General features: G+C 45.3%; 1 protein-coding gene across 7 annotated transcripts in view; it reads right to left on the bottom strand.

Annotated features, from left to right (window-relative positions):
* Positions 1-26,435, bottom strand: part of bahcc1b (BAH domain and coiled-coil containing 1b) — a 91,876-nt gene that overhangs the window by 17,170 nt on the left and 48,271 nt on the right. For all 7 annotated transcript variants that reach the window (XM_027289325.1, XM_027289328.1, XM_027289327.1 and 4 more), the window contains 9 exons: positions 14,833-14,991; positions 10,341-10,448; positions 7,973-10,009; positions 7,348-7,459; positions 6,598-6,791; positions 6,196-6,336; positions 4,884-5,071; positions 3,919-4,303; positions 2,063-3,016 (listed from right to left, as the gene is read on the bottom strand). In XM_027289325.1, coding sequence (XP_027145126.1) covers positions 2,063-3,016; positions 3,919-4,303; positions 4,884-5,071; positions 6,196-6,336; positions 6,598-6,791; positions 7,348-7,459; positions 7,973-10,009; positions 10,341-10,448; positions 14,833-14,991 — 4,278 coding nt within the window. The remainder of the gene's footprint in view (positions 1-2,062; positions 3,017-3,918; positions 4,304-4,883; positions 5,072-6,195; positions 6,337-6,597; positions 6,792-7,347; positions 7,460-7,972; positions 10,010-10,340; positions 10,449-14,832; positions 14,992-26,435) is intronic.

Here is a 26,435-nt window from a genome sequence, read left to right as displayed (position 1 = left end):
GTTTTCATCTGTGAAGCGTGATAAAAAGAAGAAAAAAAACACAGGTGGGGGGGGGGGGCTGAAGAACAAACGGATGTGAGAACGACAGGTAACTGCTCACAGACAGAGAAAGAGGCAGAGTGAAGGAGCTGAAAGATGCGGCTTTGTCCTGTCCCGGCCTCACAGAGGTCAATGCCATCTCATCTGTCAGACCTCCGAGCCAATGGCACGCTCCGATTACCCTGACAGGATGACATCACCGCTGACATCACCACGCATAGTTTAGTATCCTGGAGGATGGCCACAATCAATAGATACCTTCCGCCCACCGTATACCACACACGCGCATCTTTGCACAGTAATAACACCATACTGTGTCCCTAAAGGGGAGTGCAGGGTGTAATAAGAGGCGGCAGAGGGGATTTCAAGGGGAAAAACAAAAACAGTGGAGGAAAATTAAAAACCATTAGAGTTGATATGGGCCTAGTCATCATTAGAGGCCATTAAGGAAGTTTATTGAGCTGAAATTTCAATATAAAGGAAATGTGAAGGGATAAAGGGCCAACTATGACACAAACAGCTCCTCTGTCTATGTGTAAATAGAAGTAATGGTGCTAATTTATACTGGAGGGGAAAGTCTCTCTTGATTCCTTAATCTGTAATTGCAATCTCCAGGGAACGGCTGAGATATCCTTCTGCGTCAAGGAGCAGCATAAATGCATCTGTCTGGGATCGGTTTCATCTCCCAAACACATTCAGGATGACAAAAATGCCATCAGCGGTATTAATAACATTCCACGCAGCGAGGCCAGAGTGGGTTTTAAATAAATGTGTTGCAATTTGGAGAACGTTTTCCACGCCAAGACAGGACTTATTGATTTCACACCTATTACGCATGCTAACCACGTGCATGCACATGTAAACAAATGCACACTCACACACTCTCTGTATCTCTCTCACACACACATACACACACACACAGACAGCTGCAGAGCGACTTATGATTTTTACACTTATTAATTCCGTCAACAAGGCTTGCAGAGGCAGGATTTACACACAAGATTACATTGGTTTAGTAAAAAAAAAAGAAGAAGGAGAAGAAGAAGAAGGAGGAGAAGGAGAAGAAGCAGGTGAGGGGAAAAAATAACAAAGAGGTAAGGAGGAGGAGGAGGAGGAGGAGAGGGCGGGAGGAGGCGCAGGCAGGGGAGCAGGCAGCCTTGTGGAGAGACACATAGACTCTGATGGAGGGGAGCAGGGATTCATCTGGGATTACTTAACAGCTTACACACACACACACACACACACACACACGCACTCACACTCACCAGCATGCATGTGCGCACACAAATACAGGCAAACACACACACACAGATGCTGGCATAAATAAAAACACTTTCTCTCAGAGGGACGAGAGGAAAATAGGAGCGCTTACAGGAGAAGTGTTTTAAAGGAAAGGGTCTAATTAGCAAAGCAAGACGCCAGAGCCTGGGGGACATACTGGGCAGTGTGTGTGTGTGTGTGTGTGTCCTGGCTTGTGTCTGAAGCTCAACTTGTTTGTCCATCTCTGTGTCCCCACACACACACATACACACACACACACACACACACACACACACACACACACGCACACGCACACACACACACACCTTTCCCAGAGGGATAAATATGGTCTATGGGCAAGAAGTCCAAGCTGAGGAAGGAAGCAGGACAGTTAGTGGGAAATTTGTGCGTGTGTGGTTAGTGTGTGAGCTGATAGTCTCCACATCTGGGTTGCACACGTGTCCCAGACCCTTTTTTTGGTTCACTGTAAGTGTGTGTGTTTGTGTAGACAAGAAGGAAGTAGGGCATTTTTTTTCTTTTTCCTTGATCTGATTTTTCAGGGGCATTTAGGTCCTTTTTACTGTGACAAGATGATGTAAGTTGTACACAGAGTGTATTAAATACATAATTATGGGGGACATTTCTGCAGTTTTGGTTTTATTCCACAGGTTTTTGAAGGTTTATAAGGTTTTTAAAGGGGCCAAAAAAGACTAAGTAAGGTTGGAAAGCCACAGCAGAAGAAAAACAGAGCAAATTGACTCACCGTCAGGGTCTTTCTCTTTGCTCTCCCTGCTCCTCTGCTGGATCTCCAGGTCGGCAAGTTCTCCCAGTATCTCCATGCCGTGGTGGGGTGAAGGGCTTGGGGCCTGGACAGCAGGTACAGGTGGGTACAAGGCATCTCTGGTGGCGCACAGAGCCGCGGCGATCAGAAGCTCCAGGCTCCACATGTAGGCCCCTTGAAGCTGAGCGGCTGTGCTCGCTGTGGGAGGGAGGGCAGGGTCAGAGGATGGAGAAGGAGCAGGAGAGTTACACGTTATTTCCACCAGGTTCTGTCCTGGACTCATCCTGCTCTCGTCCATTGCCTCATCATCCTCAACCACCTCTACATTCTCTCCATCTTTGTCCACGTCCTCTTCCTCCACCTCCTCCTTCTCCTCCACTCTGGCCTCTACAGGCACAGACACAGTACATTCTGTTGGTTCAGGCCCCATTTTCTCCCCCTCATCCTCCTCCATGTCCTCTTTTCCATGTTCCCCATCATCCTCCTGCTCTTTGGATAGTTGGGGCTCCTCCAGGCTGGCCTTCTGGCCCAGACAACCCAGAGAGAGCTCTACTTTTAGGGCCTTGCCTGTGGCTGTGGCCGGGAAGGCTGAATCTGGTACCAAGGCTGGGGAAGGGCATGGCGATGATCCAGAAATCTTGCTCTCTGGCTTGGAGATGGAGCATCCTTCCACTTCCAACCTCCTCTCTTCCTTCTCTTCCTCTGCAACTCCACTCTGGGATGCCACCACTTCACAGTCTCTCCCATCCTCTTTCTTCCTCCTCTCTTCTTCTTCGGTAAGAGACTGGATGTGGCACGGATGTGGGAGGGACTTGGAATCAGGCTGTGCTGGCTCCGCCTCCACCGAGGCTTGTTCAGCCAATCGAGCTTCGGGAGGCGAGGGCCCGGCCTTGTAACCCATGGTGATCGGAGGGTAGGTGTAAACAGGTGGCAGGTCTGGAGGAAAGAAGAGAAAATAAAGGTTTGATAAGTTTCTCAAATGAAAACGATCTGACCGACTGTACAGAAAATATAAAATATCAGTCAGGCTCGTCCCCTTTTAAATTCATTGCCATTCTGTTCAGGCAGACAGGATGAAGCACATGATTACAGTTGACATAATATACTGACAGCAGGGTGCAGAAAACACAGGGAGTGTGTGTGCACATGTGTGTAACGGTACAGTAGTGTGTATATACTGTATACGTGTGTGTGTATAGGAGTATGAGTGAGTGTATAGATCTATGTGGGATATTGATGACACCCTGCCGTTTTCCTGTGATTGCAGCACCGGCCCTGTCACCCCTACGCTCTTATTATTGATGGTATCCCTCCGCCCTCCTGACAAACACAGCCAGATGAATGTGTATCCTTCCGCTTGTACTTCTCAAGGACCCCTGAAGGATAAGGAGGGTCTGAGGATTTCACTGACCTTCCTCTTGTGACACACATGAGAGCTCAGACACACACACATGCACGCTGGCAGGTCACACATACACACACTGAGTGCCCATATGCTTTCTCTGACCTTAATGGCTGACCTGCCCGCTGTCCCTCTTTAGCTTGCACAGAAAAAAAAATGGCACACACACACACTCAAGGGCGCACAGAGCGAGGGATCAGCCATGCTTCAAACAATTTCTGCAAAATCAAAAGAATACCACGCTTCAAAGACCAGCACTACATTTCGGCGGCAGCAGCCTCCATCTTTTTTTCTCTCACTCTGTGTCTGTCTATCTCTGTGTCTTTGCTTTGTCTCTTACTCTGTGCCGTGTTTGCTGTCCATATTTTTATTATCTGACTGCTCAACCTACTGGAAATCTCTGAATTCAGACATTGTATTATTTCTCCACGCTCACCTGGCTCTAAGGATTGCGGGTAGTCCTGAGGTGGCTGTCCCTCTCCTCTGTCACTGCCCCTTTCCAGTCCCTTAGAGAGGTGCGAAGGAGCAGGGCTAAGTGCCGGGGAGCGGGGCGCCGCTGCAGCCGGGCTCGGCGCAGGGGTCAGAGGGTTTGGTGGGTGCGACCGCCTGGACGGGGAGTGGTAACAGGGCGACTGACGGCTGGTCGGACACATCCCCGGAGATGGCGTGGGGGTCTTGGGTGGAGGAGGCGTGTGAGAGAAGGGTTTGGCCACATGAGAGGAGGTGGTGGATGAAGAGGAAGAAGAAGAGGAGGGAGTTCTGGGTGCGGAAGATTCATGAGGCGAGTCCTCTATAGTGATCGCATGCTCCTCGTGTTTTCTCTGTGAAAAAAGAAGAAAATATTATCTTACTGAGTAATGATCAAACATTTTGCATAAATACATATTTCATGTAAAGTAATACATTTCAACGTTGCCACATTTTACTGATGTAGCGATTCAACCATTTTTTTAAATTTAAAAATGATATAAACACTTTATCTTTCCTGATCTAGTATATCTCAAGCAGGAAATGTATTAGTTTCTATTAAATAAAAAGGACTGGGGGTAGTTAAACACAACACACACAAAAAGAGGAATCAGTGTCAGCCACATTGTTTGATTGCCAAATGATCTGAGAGTGCAAAAGCGCCACACCAACGCCTCAATGAAACCTTTCGTCAACAAAAAGAGGAAGTCACTGACTCGATTCAGTATTGCGGAGTGTGATTTTGCATATGTTTTTCTTTTAGTGTTGAGAAATCAGGATATCTGAGCTGAGAGATATTCAAACAAATACTACTGCTGCTGTATTTCAGTTCTCACTACTCAAAGGAGGAAGATGTTTTGCATGAGTTAACAATATTTCCAGTGAAAGGCAACCTCTTTCCAAATGTGTAGGTTATATTAATATTAGTTCTACCTGTCCTAAGGAGTGGCGCTGCATGTGCTCCATGGCTCGCTGCTGCTGCTGATGCTGATGCTGCAGGGCGTACAGGTCCTGTTGCCGTAGGAATGAGGAGCGAGAGTAGACGGGGTGATGCTGCAAGTGAGAAGGAGGTCCTCTGCCTCCGTACACAGGGGGCCACAGACCTGACTGCTCCAGAACGTCTAGAGTCAGAAACAAAGACACGGAAAAAGTTTAGTTTTACATTTTGTTTCATTTGAATCACATAAAAATACAAAAAAGGTAAGACATCCCTATTGGCAAACTCACACAATAAAGGCTTTTGAATAAGTTAGCAGCAAAACAGTCAGTACAGAAATACTTTCATGGCTGCCCAGGAAGGTCATGAAAAAAAAACTGTGTCAATGGACTCTTGAACCGCCCTTTTGAATATATGCGATTGCAAAAGAACTGAGCCACATCAACTGAGACCTGTTTGAGCTCTAGTCTCCAACTTCTCTGACTCTTTCTATTTTCTATCATTTATTTATTTTCTATGTAAGAAAATGCACATTTTCTTCACAGCCCCACCCTAGCCACATATTAATTCAGGTACACACACACACACACACACACACACACACACACACACACATCCCTCCTTGGCTGCCTTGTCGCTGGGAACCTTTGTTCTGTAAGATTAGCCTGAGTGGGCTAATGTTTCCCAGGGGAAGGGTTCAGTGGATGCACTTCCCCTCTCTGCAGGAACTCCCACGGAGCGAGGCAAGGGAGGCGGGAGATAATTAAATTTCACAGCCTGTTTGCAAAGCAGCGTTCACACACACACACACACACACACACACACACACACACACACACACACACACACACACGCTCTTCTCTTTCTAGCAATGGCAGAGATGTACAACACAACCCTTAACACTGAGAAATGTCTTACGTTGTTCCAGACATGAACACAGCTAACTTGAGACGCCCGCATACACGCACACACCTACACACAAAGTCTATCACACCAGTCGCCAAAAGAGATGAACGCCAGTTAAAATGGTTTGCATAACGCCGGGCACATGCAGAGGGGGGGGGGCGATGGAATAGCTGCTCCCATTAACGAAGCTATAAAACACGGTCCCACTGACAGAGGGACTTAGTTGAGCATTATATTATGATTAGCCAATGATACTAAAACTCTGGGAGAGAAATGGCAGCGGCTCTGATGGTACAAATGGAGAGAGGGAGGGGGCAGTAAGTATGGGTAGACAGCAGTGAATATGAGAACTGCTGGTTTGTGTGTGTGTGTGGTGTTATTGTAAAAGGATGCTTAGCGTACCGAGGTGATGATGAGGCCCGGGTTCTGTAGGAAGGACCACCAGCGGGGAGTTAGGGTCTTGGGTGAGCGACCCTAAGACAGGCTGTAGAGGGCTGGGCAGACTTGGTGGGAAGCCGGGGCTCATTCCCACATGGCCTAGACCTGGAATAAAGAGTTAAATAATTTTGTTGTTTCCAAGAAATGTGTATTCAGTTATTCAGCATTATTAACAATGGCACCATGGTTGAACCGCAGAAAGGAATAAAAACATTCATCAATATGAAATCATATCCAACAGCCTACATACCACCCACACTGACTGACACTAGATGTCAACAAAACAAAACAAAAAAACAGATTAATCTGTTAAACTGTGTTCACTGGCCATAAAACTGTCATGTGCTGCCCTTCCACTCCACTCACTGTATGAATGCCCCATCCAGAGGGAGGGACTTCCTGTCCTTTGCATCCAGTGGTGGTGAGCCGGGTGAGCGTGTGCAGCAGCGTCCGCCCCTAACTGACTGGCCCCTCCGGAAACCAAGAGGTGAGAGGTCAGGTCACCATGGCAACTACTAGAAGGGTGGATCCTGGCGAACTCCACGCGATCCTTGTTTTCCCTGTTGTGGTAGTAGGCGGGGTGAACTTTGTCATTATCTTGATTATCCCTCGTATTGTCATCATCATCATCACCACCATTATGATCATTATCTTCATCCTTGTCATCTTCATTACCACTACTACCATTATAATCATCAAGAAAAGGAAATATGACGGCAACAGGAACAGCCATCATCTTGAGCCTGGTGTATGAGTTCTCATTATATGTTTTCTTCCCTTAATATGACTACATAATAAGAGCCTGATACTTCAGAGACATCCGTATTAGTCCCCATAACATTAATGCACCACGTCTCATCTTAGAGAGAAAGAAAGAGAGGGGAGGAGAGAGAGTGAGGGGGGACAGAAATACCACATCAAAGGGTGAGAAGAGTAAATGGAGTGAGGGGATGAGAGAAAAGAGAAGCAGAGCCTCAGACTGGGAGAGAGAAGCCGAGAGAATAAAAGAAGTGCAGCTTATCAGATGAGAGGAAAAATGAAAAGATGCTACCTCGTGTGCATGTATGTGTGTGAGAGTTTGTTCATATGTGTTGATGTTTGCGGATTTAAGTGTACCTGATGATCATTTCTCTGTCTCTGTCCAGGTGATGAAGGCTGATCTGTTCCTCTGTCAGCCTCTTCCTCTCTTCTGCCTCCCGACCAAGAGGATACACAGAGCGCGACACCCCTGGATTGTAAACCACAGTAACATGCTTACAGACACCAATCAAACATAACATTGGATGCCAAACACCCGTACTTCTAGAAATATTCACATCTTCAAATGTTTCTCTGTTCCTTTAAAGTCTACATACAGATACTGACATGCATCATGTCATATAGTGATGTTCTTTGCATGCTAGGAATCATACCTTTCTTGCACACATAAGAAAAAATGTCTCATATATTTCAGTGACAAAAAATGATCTCCATTCTCTACATGTCTACATTCTCCATGTTTCTTAGAGGGCCTTTGATAAACGCAGCTACAGAAATCTGTATCTCAGTGAAGTGCAAAGTTGTCTTTGTTTGGCTGGTCCACAGAAATAAGACTCCAATAAATGTCTAAAAGGGCCAACAAATGTAAGATTCTACACATCAATAGTCTTGAATGTTTGGCGGTGGGCTTTTCACCTGCAGTCTAGAGCACAGAAATAGCATTAATTGACTTTCAGCGCAAGGAGCATAAATGATGTCTGACCTTTCATACTGGGCAGCACCCTGCCCTGTCTGCTGTGTCCGGGGGTGTTTTCTGGGGAACGATGGGGGGGCCTGGCTACAGCAACCGCAATACCAACCGGAGGCTGTCGCACCTCCCCCTCACCTGCCTCCCCCGCCTCCTTCCCACCTCTGTCACCCCTCTCTCCCTCGTTAGTGGAGCCTCGGCGAGGAGGGAGCGACTGTTTGGGAGGGTCTTGCGGGGAGGTGTTGCTTTTAGCTCCTCCTCTGTCCCCCTTCTCTGATCTTTCTCCACCCTGCTTGAGGCAACCCAGACCTCCAAAGGGGCCCCGCTGTGGCAGCAGCAAAGGTTGCTGGGAGCTGTAGTTCATTAGATTCTTCATGGCACTGCCTTCACCCTCAGTGGGGTGCGATGTGGAGCGGGATAGAGGAGGAGGTGGTTGAGAATGGGGCTGGTTGTGTTCACTGCTTGGAGCTCTGTTGCTGAGCCCTCTTACTTCACCATTAGCAACTGATGCATGATGGGAGCCTTTTCTCTGGTCCTCTTGGTAGGCCCCTCGAGCCCCCCAGGAAGTTGCCGTTTGACCTCCATCTCTGCCCCTCTCTTCTGTATTTGCTCCATGGCTGCTGTGCTGCTGATGCCGTATCCTTGCAACTTTTTGTCCCTCCCTGTGAGCCCCTGACCCCACCCTCCCATCAGGATTTGAGTGGGAACAGTCTCTGAAGGGAAGAGTGCTGGTGTCTGGGCCATTCTTGGGTGCGACCTGTCCAGTACCAGGGTGTGCCGCCTGGGCATCTGGTGGTAGGGAGGGACGATAAACATCATCCACAACCTCCACATCTCTGAAGGATGAAGATGTTTCCAGGCTGCAGGACCGCAGCTCAGGCTGAGAGCTCACGTTGGAACCGGGTTTGTGGAAATGTTGAGTCTGGTGGCTCCAGTCAGGAGGTTTGTCAGCCTTACCATATCCCAGCTGCTGCTGGTGTGGCTGGGATTTGTCCTTCTTCTGGCAACTACTAAGTCGGCTAAGGTGATGAGAGGGACTTTCATAAGGTCCTTCTCCACTCTTGTCCTCTCCCTTTCTCCCACCTCCTCCTGCTCCACGGTAGTCTGAGGCTGCCAGGTCTCCCAGTGGCACAACTGAGGGCACATAAGTTGGGCCAATGACTTTCGCCTCCCTGCTAGAACCTCCAGGGGTAGATGCAGGATCTTTGGAGGGCGTCAGTGTAAGAGGAGCTGGGGGACAGTAAAACTCAGGATGAGGATGGTGATGTGCATGGTGTAGCCACCCTCCTGCCACTGTGGAGCCCATGTGCATGGCATGAGGAGGCGGTGGAGGTGGAGGAGGAGGAGGCATGGAGTAAGAGGCCACAGAGTGGGGGGTTGGAGGTGCCAAAATGGCTGTCACTGCAGCCGCACCTCTTCTCATACATTCATTGGAAGAGGCTGAGGATTCGCTGATCCTCATCTCCCCATTTATGGGTCCGTCCTTGGAGCACCGCCTGCCACCTCCAGATGGAGGTCTACTCACTCCACCGCCACTGCAGCTGCTTAGTGCTGCCCCCTTTCCTCCTGAACCAGTCTCTGCTGCTACCGAACCGCTGGACAGTTTACAGGCACTCATATGTTTTGTCTCCTGACTGCCTGAGTCACTGTCTCTGTACTCCTTGTGTCTCTCCAGAGAGTGTCTGTGGTCCTCCTCCCTGCCCTGCGGTGTGAGGTGAGGAAGGAGGGCATGGTGGGGGTAAGCTTGGTGGTGGAGGCCCGATGGAGTGGTGGCAGAGTTCGTTTGATGAGGATGGTGATGATGAAGCTGATGTTTGTCTTTGCTCTCCTGGTGCCGCTCTTTGCTGCTTGATCGCTCCTTCATTTTTGACACAGATGAAACCCCTTTCTCACCCGCGTCCTTGGTGCTCTTCCCGCCTCCTCCCCCATTGTCCGTCTCTCGGCTGCAAGAGCCAAGTGGGTGGCCCGGTGCGGTTCTGGACAGGGGAGGAAGGCTGTGAGTGGTGGAGAGCAGAGGGGGCTGGGGAGGAAGTCCTCTCAGGTAGAAGTGATCTGGGACGAGAAAGACAATGGATTGTTTAAGTTAAAGGTTTCTAAAGATCCAGAAGCAAAGAATCTGTTAAAAGCATTACTTTTAAACTTATATTTATTAAAATTTTATTAAAACTACAATATTATATTACAATGTGCTTCTATGATATGTGAAAAAAACAAGACATCACCAAAGTGCAAAGCTAGACCCCGAGTTACCAGCTGTTCTTGCTGCTGTGGTGAGTGCTGATTAAGCAGTTTGAGCAAGTATATATATATATAAATAAAGCGATTTTTTCACTGCATTCACACACACACACACACACACACACACACACACACACACACCTACCTTTCTGAGTTTCATAGAAGCGGTGCTGTCCATAGAGACCGTTGCTATGGTGATCCAGGGGACTCATGGGGAGAAAAGAAGCAAGACTTCCTGAATAGCTGGGGTACCCTGTCAGAGGGAGGGAGAGCAAGAAAGAATTGATGTTTCTCCACAAGCGTTGACATTCAGCAGCCCTCTAAACAAACAGTTTATCTCTACAATCTATCATGAAATGGGGCCATTTTGGAAAACACAGAAGGAAAAAAAAAAAATATGGCCAGTTAGTGCTACTTTCACCATAAATGCACTTTTGCACAAACACGCCACATGAGTTGACATTATTTACAGTGGACAGAGTGGTGACAAAAACCACAGCCGACAGCTACTGCCAAGTGTTTGCAGCATTTAACTGGATGGAATTTGCTCTTCTACAAAACACATTTTTCCCAAACCCAAGACAAATAGTATGAAGCATCGCAAACCCCTCTCCCCCCCTCTTAAAAACACACACACACACACACAAACACAGTCCTTTCCAGGAGGTCACTGAGAGGTGAATGGTCGTTCCACTCTGTTCCTTGTCTTCAAGGACACTGAACTGCATCATAGGATAAAGGAGGTCTTGGTTCTGTTGATTGGGGTGGATGGCTAAGGGTTGGTGTGGGTGTGTATGTGTGTTGGGTCATGTGGTGGCTAGAGGGGGGCACACACACACACACATAAGCTAATATACAAGTACACAAATATGCACATGAGGCATACAACTCCACAATATGGGGCCAAAAGGCTTGGATTGTGTGTATGTGTATGTGTATGTGTTTGTGTGTGTGTGTGTTCTCCAGCAGCTGGTTTCATGCCCCACAGAGTGTCCTTGCCGGCCCGTTAATTGGCAGCCGTTAAAAGTTTAACGGTGGTGGCCAAAGTAAACAGCACTCCATAAAAACTCATCCTACGCATTCCACAGTCGCACTGCAAAACCACCAACACCCCCTCACTGCTCCCAGCATGTGTGTGTGGGACTCGGTGTGTCTGCGTGTTCATGCTGCAATGTAAATGCATGTGTGTGTGTGTGTGTGTGTATGTGTTTGTGTGTCTGAGTGAGTGTGTGTGATTACTCTGACTGGTTAACAACCAGTGAATCTAAATGGCGACAATTAGCCAAAAGGCTCTATCAGCCATCTAAAGCCAATCCCCTGGGTAATGATGAGTGATAAAACTCAGGAGGGAGGGAGCGAGGGAGGGGAGATGAGAAAGCAGAAGAGGAGAACAAAGACAGCAGAGGGACATGGTGAGAAAAAAGGGGTGAAGGGGGGAGGAAAGAGAAGAAGGGAGAGAGGAGGTTAGTGATGTAAAGACGGTAAAAGTAAAGGAGACACCAGAAGAAGGGGGCTGTCAGTGAATGAAGCTCCCAATCTGGTGCTGCTGTGAGCCGTACGGAGAAGGGAGTGTGTGTGTGTGTGTGTGTGTGTGTGTGAGCGAGCGAGTGTATGTGTGTGTGTGTGAGGGGGGATGGAAGATGAAGGAGGAAGTGAAAGGGAAGTGGAGAGCTTTGAGATGGATGAGATGAGAGGAAAGAGAAAAAAGGGAGGTAAGGAGAGGAGTGAGAGCACATGAGAGAGGGGACAAAAAACAAGGACAGGTGTGGAAGGGGGAGAGCGAGTGGGCGAGGACAAGTGTGTGTGAGCGTGTGAGTGTGTGTGATGGAGAAGTGAAAGAAATACTTGTGGGTGTGTGTGACGGAATATGTGCTGTTTTTTAAACCATGGTGCATTTCTTCGTGAATATGTCTCATCTGTGACAATGTGTGTGTGTGTGTGTGTGTGTGTGTGTGTGTGTGTGTGTGTGTGTGTGTGTGTGTGTGTGCGTATCGGCCAGGTTTCTTCTCTCTGTGCTGGCTACGCTCCACTCTCTGGACCGTGGCCAACTGGCAGACCGCCTACCGGAGCTCCCTGGCTTGAATTCTTAAAAACAATCATTTGTAGTGTATGTGCGCATGTCCGTGCATGTGTGTGAGTGTGTGTGCGTTCAGACATCAAAGCCGAGCCACACAGACACAAAATCTGTCTGATAGGCACACACACACGCGCACACACTCTCCCTCCACACACACACATTCTTGCTCTCTTTTCCCCAGCGCTGCTCTCTCTTGCGTTCACGTATGAGTCCTGCCTCCGACTCTTTCTATGAATCTGATTTAAGGCAGTCACTCCGGGCGACATTAGCACTCATTTTCAGGGGCTTAACTGTTGCTATTTATCGCTCGATGAGCTGAAAATGAGGCAGTTGTACAAACAAAACTCTTGTCTCCTCTCAAGCTTTAACGCCGCATCAGGATTTCTGCGTAAAAGCACACCTCTTATGAGTTCGTGTTATGAGCCTGGATCACAAATTTGGGTCAAAGTGGACAAGTGTCCTGTCTCCTCGAGTGAGAGGCAAGCGTGTTCGACTTATTTGCCCAAATTAAATTCTGGTGTGTACACTTCTTCACCAACAGGATGTGACAGATTAAAACTTAGAGGTGGGGAAATAAAAACTGCTCCTAAACAGCAGCTTCTTCCAGAGAAAGTTCTTGCTCTTCTGGTGCAGCGCAATTAAAGTCCATGTAAAGGCAATACCAAGATTTCTTTTAAAATACATTAAATATATTGGAAAATAAATGCTGGAAACATGTGGAAAGATTTTGAACGATATATTACTGAAATGTGGAGTTAGAGGTTAAAACGGTTTTCACCAGTTTTCAGTCCAGGATTTTCCTAAAAGGTGGCTCGATGACACGCTGAGGCCACCCTGAGCATACCCCTGCACCCTTAGCAGAAAGATAGAGATTCATTCATCTCACTCAGAGTGTTTCAAAGTTAGTCATGTCATTTTCTGAACTCATCTGACACATTTCAGTCACTTTGAAATGGCTGCTTGACAGCTCCCATGAGTGGGCGTGGCTTCAGTACATTCAGCGGACACGCCCCCACAGTCCTGGAGCTGAGAGCACTGCTCATTTTTACTGATTTTGACACCTAATTTCATAAACTTGTTGATATTTTTAATCATTCAAATTTGGCAGGGTGGTTAATAACACCTCCTTCTTCTTTGGTGTGAAAAACTCCAAACACACATTTATTCTTACTTTACATCAACTTTAAAGATTGATGCATTAAAATTCAAACTGTGACAACTCACAAAGTGACTTGCTATTGCTCATATATACAAACAGAAAAGCCCATTTCTTTCACAGCACACTTTTTGATGCATCATAGCAGGAAAAACACAGGTGTAACTAATGACTTTAATGAACAATACCAGGATGCTGCAACAGGCTGGGGTGCAGTCGTTATTGATGTGATTGATTAAAACCTATGCTTTTCCTGCTCTGACATGAGCTGAAATCAGCCTGTAAGTACAGTGGTTAAATATCTGATATCAAATACAGTGTTTGGACTGGAAGCTGACTGGTTTCCATTTAATTCCTCAGACAATATTTTTTATGTCAAATACCTTCCCAAAGCGACACAACTGGGTGTTATCGTCACATTTCTGCGATAAACTGGTGAAACGTGAAAATTTGATTCTGACCGTTTTCAGTTAGTTGAGAAATACAGCCTTTTGCGGAAGCAGTCTTACTGACAGTCTTTTTTGGAAGTTATCTCTTTAGATCCATCTTGCTGTCAAAAGAGAAATCCTCTTACACACACACACAGAAACACAAGCACACATACACAGACATATACCTGAAAGGGACAGATAACTAAGTCGAGTTCACTCTTTGACCACAAACGGTTAACAGTCGAAAGAGGACATGATGCGTGTGGATGCGCACATTTTCGTGTGTGTGTGTGTGTCTGATCAGGAAGGGGGCCGTTGGAGGTCGGTTAGCACAGAAGGGGCCCCGAGGGTGGGGCTGCGGTCGGAGGGGGAGGGGGCTGTGAAGAGGGAGAGGATGCTGGAAATGGGGGTAAGTTTCAGTCTGTGTGTGTGTGCATGTGTGTGTGTGTGTGTGTAGGTCATGAAACTTAAAACTCACCCCTAAAAGAGAGCAGGGGGCTGAGAGATGATTGAGTGAAAGGAGGGGAGAAAATGTAAGAAGCCTGAAGCTGAATTAGTGTGTGTGTGTGTGTGTGTGTGTGTGTGTGTGTGTGTGTGTGTGTGTGTGTGTGTGTGTGTGTGTGTGTGTGTGTGTGTTTGTTTGTGTGTTTATGGGTTAGGACAGGAGGAAGAGGAAGGTTTTTGGTTGTGCACCAGTTTTGAAACTGTCACGGTGCTCGAGCTCTGAACTAGAAAACAGCCACAAACACAAAGCCGCATGCTTGCTGACTTGTGTGTGTGTATGTGTGTGTGTTCCTATAAGTAGCATCATCTGAGGCGTCACTGCTGCGTGTGTTTGGCCTCAGCTCAGTGTTGGTTAAACCACTTAATGGCTCCATCTCTATCTAATCCCAAACCAAGATCCTGGATTAACCAGAGACCCAAGCACTCCAGGCTGCCTCCGGCATGTGTGTGTTTTTTGTGTGCGTCTTACCTTCATGTGAATGGGGGAACCAGATAGGGGAAGCCCTCGAATGGGGTCCAGCCCTGTAGGAGGGGGAGGAAGGGGAGGCAGCAGGTCCCGAGGGGTGAGGGGGGTGGGAGGGCGGGGACCCCAGACTGCTGGCCAGGAAGGAACCCATGAAGGAAGCACCTGAGAGACACAGAGACTGGAGGTTAGAGAGGTGCTCGCTGATAAAAATTTTGGCTCAGGGCTGGTGGGAGGACAGAGGCGGGGGGAAGGCTACTGAGGTGCCAATGAGCAAGCAGCCGCACAAAAGAAGTACTGAGAAGCTTTGGCTGTTAAACTGAGAAAGAGCAGATGTGCAGTCAAACTTCCTCAGAAGTTAAAAAAGGAAAATGTGCAAATGACAAGTGTTTCATGCTTTGTACACTTCTACACGCCTCGGGTCTCACACTTATTTGAAAACATAAGTCTGCTTGTGGTTTTTTTCCACGTGTGCTCAGATGCATGTGTCACTTGTTGCTCGCAAACATTGAGAAATAAAACGTGGCACTGGACATTTGGACATCTGGTAATCTTCATCTTCAAAACACAACACAAAGCAGTGGTGAAACACATTTTCCTACAGCGTTATGACAAGAGGCGGTGTTTGAATATCACTTAAATATAACATTTTCAGAACCCAGAGGGTGTTTGAGTCTGGACTTTTCTGCTGTTAGAAGGTAAAATACAGCAGATCTGACTGGTGTTATTATTACTATTAATTTTGTGACCTGCCATGTAGGGAAAGTAATCCCTTCAAGTGACATAAACGTGCCTGCATGTGACACATACCTGTTTTTTTCTTTCTCTTAAGATTATGATCAAGACTTTTTCTCTCAAATCGGATCTGAATTTGTATAAACGGTGGCCCGAGTTGTCCAACTGAACCACAACTCTGTATTTTAATGTTCCAATGTTGTCTTAGTCAGCATTAGCATCACCTGGTAATCACAGTCGCATGAATGTCAAAGGCCATGGGAGGGAGGATTTAAGATGTAACTCTTCACATGGCTCTGATGTGCTGGAGAAAAACTGAAGGTTACAAAACTTCACATGAGGGTCTCAATAATTTGACTTTAAAATCCCGTTTTGGTGGAAATTTAGAAAATTACTTTGAAATCCAGAATATTTCAGAGTGTAATAGGTACTGCGCTGTGTTTGCTGGAATTGTCAAGTCCTTCTAGCCATGTTCAAATCAACTTTAGCCTTGAATGAGAAAGTAGCACACTCATTCATTTGAAAGAAGGCAATCCATTGCAGAGGGAGGCTCTGGCAAAAAAAAAAAGAAAAGAAAAAGAAAAAAGCACGGTTGTCTGACAAAAATGTTGATCCAGGCTCAACTTTTGTCTGACTGCAACTTGATATCATCTGTCAAAGCGCTGCAGCGGCCAATCAAGTAGGTTCAAGCACACATTCCTGGTAGATTACTTTGTAACGTGCACGCCATATTTTTACGGTTTATCTCACAATTGTTACGATGAAAGATAAAATGATTGCCGCCATGATAACTTTGTAAATCATGCCTTCGGCATTTGAAAAGCCTTTAAACTCTCAAATCTATTGCTCTAACTGGACTGCAGCACCTGGTGGTGTTTTAGCACAGGGCCATCATTTATGCCACTCCAGAAAATACATGTCTGTGCAAATCTACACAAATAAGGGTGTTATAGGTAGACGTTTGACAAATTGCAGAGGAGCCAAATGTCGACCTGTGGATCGAGCAAGATGATTGGCTGATTTAACTCTAAAGTTCAAAATGAAGGCATAAACGTCATGTTGTATGATTTTAAAGGAAACAGCCGCACAAACATAGCTCAGTGATTCGACTACGTGAAGCAGAAGGAAGCAAAATTCCATTTTTACTTGTCCCACCGCAACCCCTCGCAGCACATGACCCAAATTCAGACTTTCTGGTTTGAACGTTACTGACAAAGATCTGGAAATCCAACACCGAGCTCCACAACAGATGCCACATCCAGGTTTTCTATAGACTTAGATCAGTGCCAATGGCAATTAGACACAACAATGGAAATAGAGGAAATACAGTAGAAACTTGAAACTGACGCGTTTGAAACTAGTAAAGGCGTTGAAAGTCATCCTGTTACAGTTTCAGCAGACTGAGTGAACAGACTCGGTTCAGTTTGGCTGCGTTCAAATGCATCTCCACTTATCAGCATGCTCTCATTTAGTGGAACAACCCGAACAGTTGTAGGGGGAAGGAGGAAACAAATCCACGGGGAATCAGGTAATTAGTGACTGGATGGATGAAGCGCAAGAGAGAGAGCGAGAGAGAGAGAGAGGGAGAGAAAAAGAGAGAGAGAGAGAACGAGGGAGGTAGTGGGTTGGGCCGTTACCCATAAATGCTGCCTCACATCAGAGACAATTACCACAACCACAACAGTCCGCATTTGAGTCACACACACACACAAACACACACACATATGTACAGTACCCTCACCTCAACCACGACCCGACGCCCTAACAACCACAACCACAAGTGCCTTCAACTGTCTGCCAATCTGTCTCTCTCTCACACACACACACACACACACACACACACACACACACACACACTAGAAAGAGTGCATGGGATGAATCAAGAGGGAGATGGAGCAGCGGTGTGTATTAAGAGACAAATCAGAAAGAGGTGTGTGTGTCTATTTATACAGCTGGATCTGAGGCATCAACATTAACACACACACACACACATACACACACACACACAGTATTCAAAGCAGAAATCCCTCCATCTTTTGCTGATATTTTCATTCTCTGCTGTCATAATAAATTTGGAGGACGGAGAAAAAAAGGCTCGTCCAAAACTTTCCCCTTCTAGACATGTATTTTCTCTCTCTCTGTCTCTCTTTCGTTCTCTCTCTCAGACAGGATATTTTCACAGTATATTTTTTTTCTTTTTTTCTCTCTCTCTCTTCTCCTCCAAATCCTCTTCTCGTGTACAACTGTAGATCAGTGGCCTTTCAGCCAGTCATAATAAAACACAGCTCATATAAGACTCAGGCTGGTTTCACAAGGCCCCCTGGCACTGCACTCTCTCTCTCTCTCTCTCTCTCTCTCTCTCTCTCACACACACACACACACACACACACACACACACACGTCAAATAGAGACTGACACACACACACACACACACACACACACACACACACACACACACACACTGCTCACTGTACCACATCTACAACAGACAATAGAAAAGAAAGCCGGTTTTCAGCTGAGCAGCCATGCATTTTTGAAATTACACGAGGCATCTTGAAGTGTCTCCAGTGGCCATAAAAGTTAACTTGTATTAAAGAAGACATTTAAAAAATGTGTTACACTGATTTCAAACAGTAGTGATATTGATTAGTATGTTCGCTGCTGTAAATATTTGGCATTCCTTGTTGACTTTCTTCCCACTCTTTAATCTCTCACCCTCTCAGATCTCCACCCTTCCCCCCCGTTTCCCCATCTTTTTCCATTTACTCATTCCTTTCCTTTTCTCCTCTTTTTCTCCCCCATCCCCTCTCTTTCCTGTCACCTCCCTCCCCTCCCCTCTCTGTCTGTTTTCTGTTGGCGAGTTGGGGAGAAAATCATATTTGCCCGCTCCCTCTGGCCTGCTGATATGGAAAATCATCTCAGAGGCCAGCCACTAACGTAAACCTTATTTCTGTCCCTGTTTTTTTTTTTCCCCTCTCCTCCCCTTCTTCTCTTCCTGCCCTCTGTTTCCGCCTTTGTTTTATCCTGATCCGCACATTCCCTTTCCATCTGTCACCGCTGCATCCTCTCGTAGTTTCCCGTAACTCTGAGCGCAAACGCCAAATGATGACTGCAAACACGCCGAATTACCCAGGGCTGATATATATCAGAGAAAACGTGAGTGAGATAAAACACGACCCATCAGTGGGTTTGAGCTTCTGATCAGATGTCAAAAATTCAACTCTGACCCAAGTGACATTATGATTATGCGCAGCTGATTACTATATGTGCACATGTTATTTACCATAAATACAAGCTGCTGACTGAGAAAACAGCTCCATTCAGTCTCTGTAGTGGTAATTAAAGTAGAAAATGTGTTTGTATGCTTCCCATTTTTCCCAGTTGGCATCATGACTTGGAAAAGTGTGTCAACACACAGGCAGCGAATCCTCCAATGTTGACAATCCAAGGTAATAAAAATCCAAGTTTCTATTCATACTAATACAGTCAGCTGTACTTACAGTGAGCAAAATCTGCTTTAGTTTATTTATGATTGACTGTAATGTGATTTGCTGAGGGGAAAATCCACTCAAAAACACTTAAACACTGTTTTATAAAAAACAAGAACTGGAGATGTGCCTTGCTTTTCTGGGCAGGTTTCGCTGCTTGGCATATTTTTGGTATTCTCATGGATAATGGGGCCAAACATAAATTTTGGGATGTTGTTATATTTCCAGTGCAGCCCACAATGGAGTTTGATAGCAGCAAATCTGGAGATTCAACAGTATAAACGTCAGGATTTGGTGTCAGTGCTTCAGAATTTAGCAGCCGGAGCTTCAGAGGCGCCATTTTACACTGATGTTTAACAGTCATACAGGGAGAAATCTATCTGCAAAAGACAAAAAAATACTAAATCCTCCATAGAAAGTAGCTTTTTAACTGTGGAATCTGTCACACTATTACTGGTATGCAAGGTTGATTGAAATAACACCTGTGGTAGCGTGGGACTATTTTAGGATGGAATTTTTATTTAACCCCAATAGATAAAAGTTGCTTAAAAAAAAAAAGTTGGCTTCAATTATGCAAGAAATGCTGCATTTTTTACGAGCGCACTTACGCTTTCACACCTTTAAGGCACACAGTGACAGTTTTAATTAAGGATGGATCAATCAGGTCGGCTCAGAACGCTTGGCACTCGTGTTTGGAAACAGTAATGTTAATAAAAATGCTTTCATGCAAAATCTAAAGTGTCTGTTGATGAAAAGCACCTAAAAAAACTATCAAGGTTATTTTCTCATTTTTAGATTATAACAGTTTGTTTTTGCATTTATGAAATCAACTGCTATATAGTACATGCAGTACACGATCCAAAGTGGAAGAAAAAAATAAGCGAGAAAAAAAATAACCCTGCACCCTCTTTTGTGTGTTCGTCTCAGAAGCCACTGAAGAGTGCTTGATGATATCTACAGAAACAAAACAGTGAGACAACCGATAACAGGCCAGACTGTCCCAAGGTTTCTCACTATTCTAAAGAGAGAAAAGGAGGAGGAAGAGGAGGAAGAGGAAGAGGAGGAAGCAAACAGTAGAGGGGAAAAGGAAGACACCAAAGGGAAGGGAGGTTTGCTTGTAACGAATGTCACAAGCAAACACAGATAAAGCCAGGGAGTGATATTCTTCGCTGTAGCTCTCTGAATGGACGGCTGCTGATCAATACACGCACACACACATATATTCACATACACACACACACACACACACACCTGGAAGGATGACAAGTTAAATCGATCAGCATCCGATTGAAGATCAATATCCTCTCGTGTTCCATTGTCACATTTGCCAATTAACAAAAGCTTCTGTCCACACACTGATATACTGAACACTCTTACACACACACTTTCTGTTTGCCACTGGTGGTGATGACTGAGAGAGCTCGAGAGTCTGACAGTACGGTCTCAGTATGTGTGTGTGTGTGTGTGTGTGTGTGTGTGTGTGTGTCAGAGGTTCTGACTCTCGTTAGCTTGGCTGTTACGCTTATTGCCGTACACTTGGCAACCTCTCGTCAGTCCGACCCTTTCATAAGCCTCCAACCACCAAGGGCCCTGGCACTGAGCCTTCAATCTGTGTGTGTGTGTGTGTGTGTGTGTGTGTGTGAGAAAGAAGGAGAGTGTGTGTGCATGCCAGTGTATGTGTGTGTGTGTGTGTGTGTGTGTGTGTGTGTGAGGGCAGGAGTCAAGCCAGACCTTTCTGATCTGTTTTGACACCACGGAATTGCACAAGTGACAGGGCTACTCAAACAAGGCGGTTGTAGAAGGCGCTTAGACACACGCACACACAAACAGACACACACACACACACACAAAGGTCCATAAAAGCATTATGGCACTGGGGACACAAACACATTCAATGTGTGAGTAAGCGCCCGAGCGGTGCTTACAAAGAAAACGTTCAGGGGAAAAAAGGAGTTCTTTTGCTCGACTAGATCCAGATAGCATTTTCCTTCTGCTCTATCTTATTATTCATCAATTGACTCATTCATGTTAGAGAGAGCAGGGTGTGCAAGCAAAGCATGGCATGTCGCCTGGGATGAGCGGCTGTACTGAATCACATTACGGCGGGAAAGAAGAGAGAGGACAGTGAAAGAGAAAGGGAGAGAGAAAGAGTGGAGGGGAAAAATGAGATGAAAGAGCTACAAATGAGAGATTTCCCTGTGAGGCGCATAAATCAGCAGACTATGAACAGCACAGCTCAAAGCCTGACTCCCAGGCTGCGGACCAGAGCCTCGCCATCCACACACTCACACACGCACACACACACAAACACACATAGTCTCTACTACCATCTCTCTGCATGCATGAGACTACTGTAGTTACATCCCAATCTCACTGCACCTACATGTGTGCCATCAAAAGCCAGTAAAGGATGCTAAAAGGCACATCATCTACCTGGCGCCACGACTGTGTCTAAATTACAGGAAATTAAATCAGGAGGACATTAAAAGAACAGCGAAGAAAACGTGCAACATTGCACCTTGTTTCAACCCAGCCTGAAAAGCCACAAAAAAAAGTGCTCCGCTGTTGTTTTCCATCGCCGAACGTGGCCCAACAAAATGCACCAGTAAACTGTGAGTGAGAAGGAAAATGTTCCTGCTTTTCTTTTGACCACAGACTTTTTTGGACACTACACACCCACCTACCCACCCACGACAAGAGGAAGGACCATATATGGTTGTGGAAAGCAGGAACTCACAACACATGAGAGATTCTTAGGAAGCAGGAAGGGGGGGGGGGGGGGCTGTCAGACTAAGTTTTTCCATGTTTTACCAAAAGAAAACAGGGGAATTTGGGGAATAGGGGTCATACGAGACTGGTTCTGCTGCTTGGGTCAGAATGAGACACAAATGGTACGTGCAGGCGCGCGCACACACACACACACACACTAATTAAAAGCATAAGGTTGCTGATATTTCAGGAAAGCCTGCGGTGAGACTCAATAATGAAATTCCGTCTAACGTGTGTGTGTGTGTGTGTGTGTGTGTGTGTGTGTTGGCAACCCCCTCACCATCACTCCCACAGTTGCATTGCCACTCTGGTTAAAAGTGAGGAAGCCTGTTCTGGGAGTTCTGGTAGTCCAACATGCCTGTGCCACGCCCCTGTGGTCCATTCACTGTGCAGCCACAGCAAACACACACACACATACACATACACACACACACACACACACACACACACACACACACACACACAGACTCTAGTGATTTGTAGATGCATGTGCCTGCTGCTGCATGAAATACACCGGGGGTCAAGACACCAGGAAGAGCACAAAGTGAGTCTAACAGAAAACACGTCACCGTGAGCCGAGAGCAAAGTGGAGACGGAAAGATGAACGGGTCCACATGTGTTTCTTCATGAATCATAAATATGATCTACTCAAGTTCAAACACAATGCAAGTTCGCCACTTATCAACATTTTACTACTTTATGGTTACATATTACAATCTATGGTACATTAGCACACAATCCCTATTAAACACATGTTCTTTAGAGCTGCAGTATGTGACTCTGTTACTTATTAACTGACTATTACTGATTATAATTATGGTTCAAAACCATAGACAGGGTGGCGTTGAGACAGGGTGGTGCAATGGTTCAATATTTGGCCTCAATAGTGAAATAGTAAAAGAGAGCCAGGAGAAAATTATAGGACACAAGGCCAGTTTCCACAAAACAAGTTTAAGTTAAATTAACTCACCTGCTACGCAGTGGAAATTTTTAAAAAGTAATATTTTTTCTTGGCTGAGACATTGTTTAATTCTGTGATCTTCCTCCAGTGAGACAAGCTAACATAAAACAGAGCCATGCAAAGTAGGCAAGAAAAATTTGACTTTTAAGTAGAATTTTATGTTCTGCAGTTTCATTTTTTTAATTATTTATAATTCAAAAGCAGTACTGTGCTGTATGCAGGTCACAGCAATAACACTTTTGTTGGTTTGTCAATTTAAATCCAACCACCGATCCCCTAAAGCAGATGTAATCAATATTTTTATATATGAGTCCCCCTCGGTTCTACAGAGCACTTTAGCATCATCCAGCTCATTGTTTTGGTTTTCTACCCCCTAACATAACAGTTTCATTTGAGGCTCACTACTTTCATAGCACCATTTCCAGCTGCAGTAGACAGATATAATGATCAACTGGTGAACATTGTGGAGCATTTAGCAGCTAAAGAGACAAACATTTCAGTAGTTGCTTGGTGGAGACCAAAAATAGAGCTAAAAGACATTGCTCATGTGGACTCAAATATGACTTCAAATGTGACTCCCTAAATGCTTAAAGATGTTCAACAAATCCACAAAGTACTCTAGTTACAGCAAACAAAATTATGGTCTACTTAATTTATAGTTCAAAATGTATTAAGAGTATTTTTATACATTTGTACTCCAATATTTTTAGGAAAAAGGGACATTTAGATTACGCTTTGCTTTCAAGAGTTTCTTTTTGTAACTTTAGAAATGTAGGATAAGCCATACAGTAATTGAAATGTATTTTGGTCAGTCCTGACTTAACTTTTATCGTGGACTACACTTACCAAAACCAAAACACTTCCTGCTATTTTTTCCATGAAGGTTTGTAAATGCGGCCTCAGATTTGCAACAGCGGTGCAGCTTCAGCTAAAGTTAGCTCCAAACTCCAGTGGAAACAAACACACCTACGCAGCAGAAGCGAAGCAGCAGGGCGTTTGCAGCAAAGAGGACAACATCCTTTAACCAGCAGACCCAGATTCATGCATATCCATGTCAGCCAGCAGCCAACCTGCTGAAGTGTCCTTGAGCAAGACACTGAATCCCTCCCAGCTCTGCCACCACTGTAACTGACCCTGCAGTCTGATCTGCCAGCAGCCGAGAAAAGGTGAATTTCCCAACGGGGATCAAATATCACATTATTATTACAGTATGCTACTTACAAGACATCTACAGTGCTTCCTTCAATCCCACACAACGGAGAGTCATATCTCCATATCACTGGAGCAGGATGTGTGTGTGTGCGTCTATGTATAACTGTGTGTGTGTGTTCAACCACGCCGCACCGTATCACCCTCCATCATCGTGAGCTGAGGGGTTGTGGTTCCTAGAGAAGCACTTTACTTAAATTAGACCCTCAACGGCTCGACATGCAGGTGTCAGTGTGAGAGTGTGTGTGTGTATGTCTGTCTGTCTGTCTGTCTGTCTGTCTGCCTGTGTGTGTGTGTGTGTCTGCATGTGTACTGTATGTGTGCGCGTGTGTGGGCGTCAGACAGTCAGTGTGTGCCAGTGTGTGTGAGGGGGAAGAACAAGAGAGAAGAGCGGGATCAGCAGACAGCGAACACGAGAGAGAGGCAACAAGGGAGCGAGCGGAGGGGGGAGGGAGGGAGGGAAGGGAGGGAGGGAGGGATAGGGCGAGTGAGAGAGAGACAGAGAGAGGATGGAACCTGGTGACGAAGCGAGAGAGAGAGACAGAGAGAAAGCAGGTGAGAATAACCTAGTCTGACCTTATTTCAGCATGGCTTTTCCATTCTTTATATTCCCTCATTGCTGTCATATTTACACAGGAATAAAAGATTATTGGAGAGATCCACAGAGATGAAATAAAGAGGATGGGAAGGGGGGAGAAAGGGGAAATAAATAAAAGAAAGAATGAAGAAAAGGAAGCTGATGGAGTGCAAGAAAAAAAATCATTTTAGGGGGGAGCTGCAACTAACAATTATTCTCATTGTCTATCAGTCTGCCAATTATTTTCTCGATTATTCAGTTAATCATTTAGTCTATCAGAAAATGGTGAAACATGTCCATCAGAAATTCCCCATGCAATGTCTCACACTCCAAAACCAAAGATATTCCCTTGATAAGGATATTAAAAAGAAGGAGGAAAAAATAGCAAATATTTGGCATTTTTGCCCTTTACAATTGCTCAATATTGGAATTACATTTTCTGCTGATTGACTAACTGAAATAAAATGCAAATTGGCACATAAAAAAATTCCACCCATGCATGGATTAAAGCAAAAACAAACAAACAAACAAACAAACAAAAAAAAGCCGAGCTGCAGGCAAATCATATTCCCCATTTGCAATTTCTGAAAGATGTTACAGGTAACGTTACTTGACACGTGCTAAAAAAAATAAGATAAGATTTACAGCCCCGCTCCACTCATAACCACGTTCTCTAATGCAGACATCGAGTTTAAATACTTGACCAACAGTGTTTCACAGGTTGACGCTTTAAAGAGCTGTTCTATTCACACTTTTTTTCATTGTCTTTTCAATGTAATTTTTAATCTATTAAACCAAAGCGATACTCTTTTTATACTCAAGTGTGTCTCAACTTTTACTCTTTCAAATAATCAACCATCTACAGTACAACCTTTACTTCTTCTTCTCATCATTATTTGTTAATAATAATAATAATATTGTTTCCAGTGAGCCTCTTAACAGCACTAGGATTCAATAACAACGAGAGCAACTTTTGCAGCCTTGTGACAAGTTTCAGTCTGATGGTTTGTTATCAGGTTTCATTCATTATTTTGTACCGTCAGACTAATTAAAAACTTCTTATTGATTATTATCATCCTAAAGTTTCAGGGCGTTCCCGTAACTATGGTAACTCACGGTGCCAGAGGAGGAGGCAGAGATGCTGGATGAAGCTGTTCACACAGACAAACTGCAGACAAAGTCCACACTATGGTTGTTATTTCACACATGTAGCACACAACAGGAGACTCTCTGCGTCAGACGAGTTCTCACACGCTGACTAAACTTTGCAGAATGACGTCACGGCTCTGTGACGCAGCGCTCAACTTTCATCGTACCGTCATTGGTCAGGCGCGCACACGCTGTAAACAATACCATTGGCTACAGAGTGTGACAATCTGCACAAATAAATCCGTCGTGGCGACGGTTAACTTTAATCCATGGCCATGTCCTGACCTATTCCAAAGAAATTGCCAAAACACACACACACACACACACACACACACAGTTATCTGGTAATAAACCACACCTTAATAATACATCCAAAAAGAACAAGCTGTTAAAAACCATGAGGATGCACGCACACACAGCCAGGCCATGGAGACAGGTAGGCGCAGTCTGAGCAATAAATGTAATTTTGTATCGTGATTTATGTTAAGATCAGAAAATATCCATATTAATATTATGATAATGAGCACTGGCGACCAAGAAAAGACAAACTGTGCGCAGTAGAGATAGAGCTTCACTTCATGACTGGATGTAACACATATATACAGACTTAAGAGGACCATTTTTACACAAAGTGCTCCGTGATATTTTAGGATTGATCAGCCAAAAACCGCTCTCGTTTGCATGTTATATGTCCATGATGATGCTTTTCAAGATATTTGT

Source organism: Larimichthys crocea, chromosome XVI (genome assembly GCF_000972845.2).
Source record: "Larimichthys crocea isolate SSNF chromosome XVI, L_crocea_2.0, whole genome shotgun sequence".
In the NCBI taxonomy this organism is placed as follows: Eukaryota; Metazoa; Chordata; class Actinopteri; family Sciaenidae; genus Larimichthys; species Larimichthys crocea.
The sequence above is the reverse complement of the archived record's forward strand: the minus strand, read 5'-3'. Positions and strand labels throughout refer to the sequence as shown.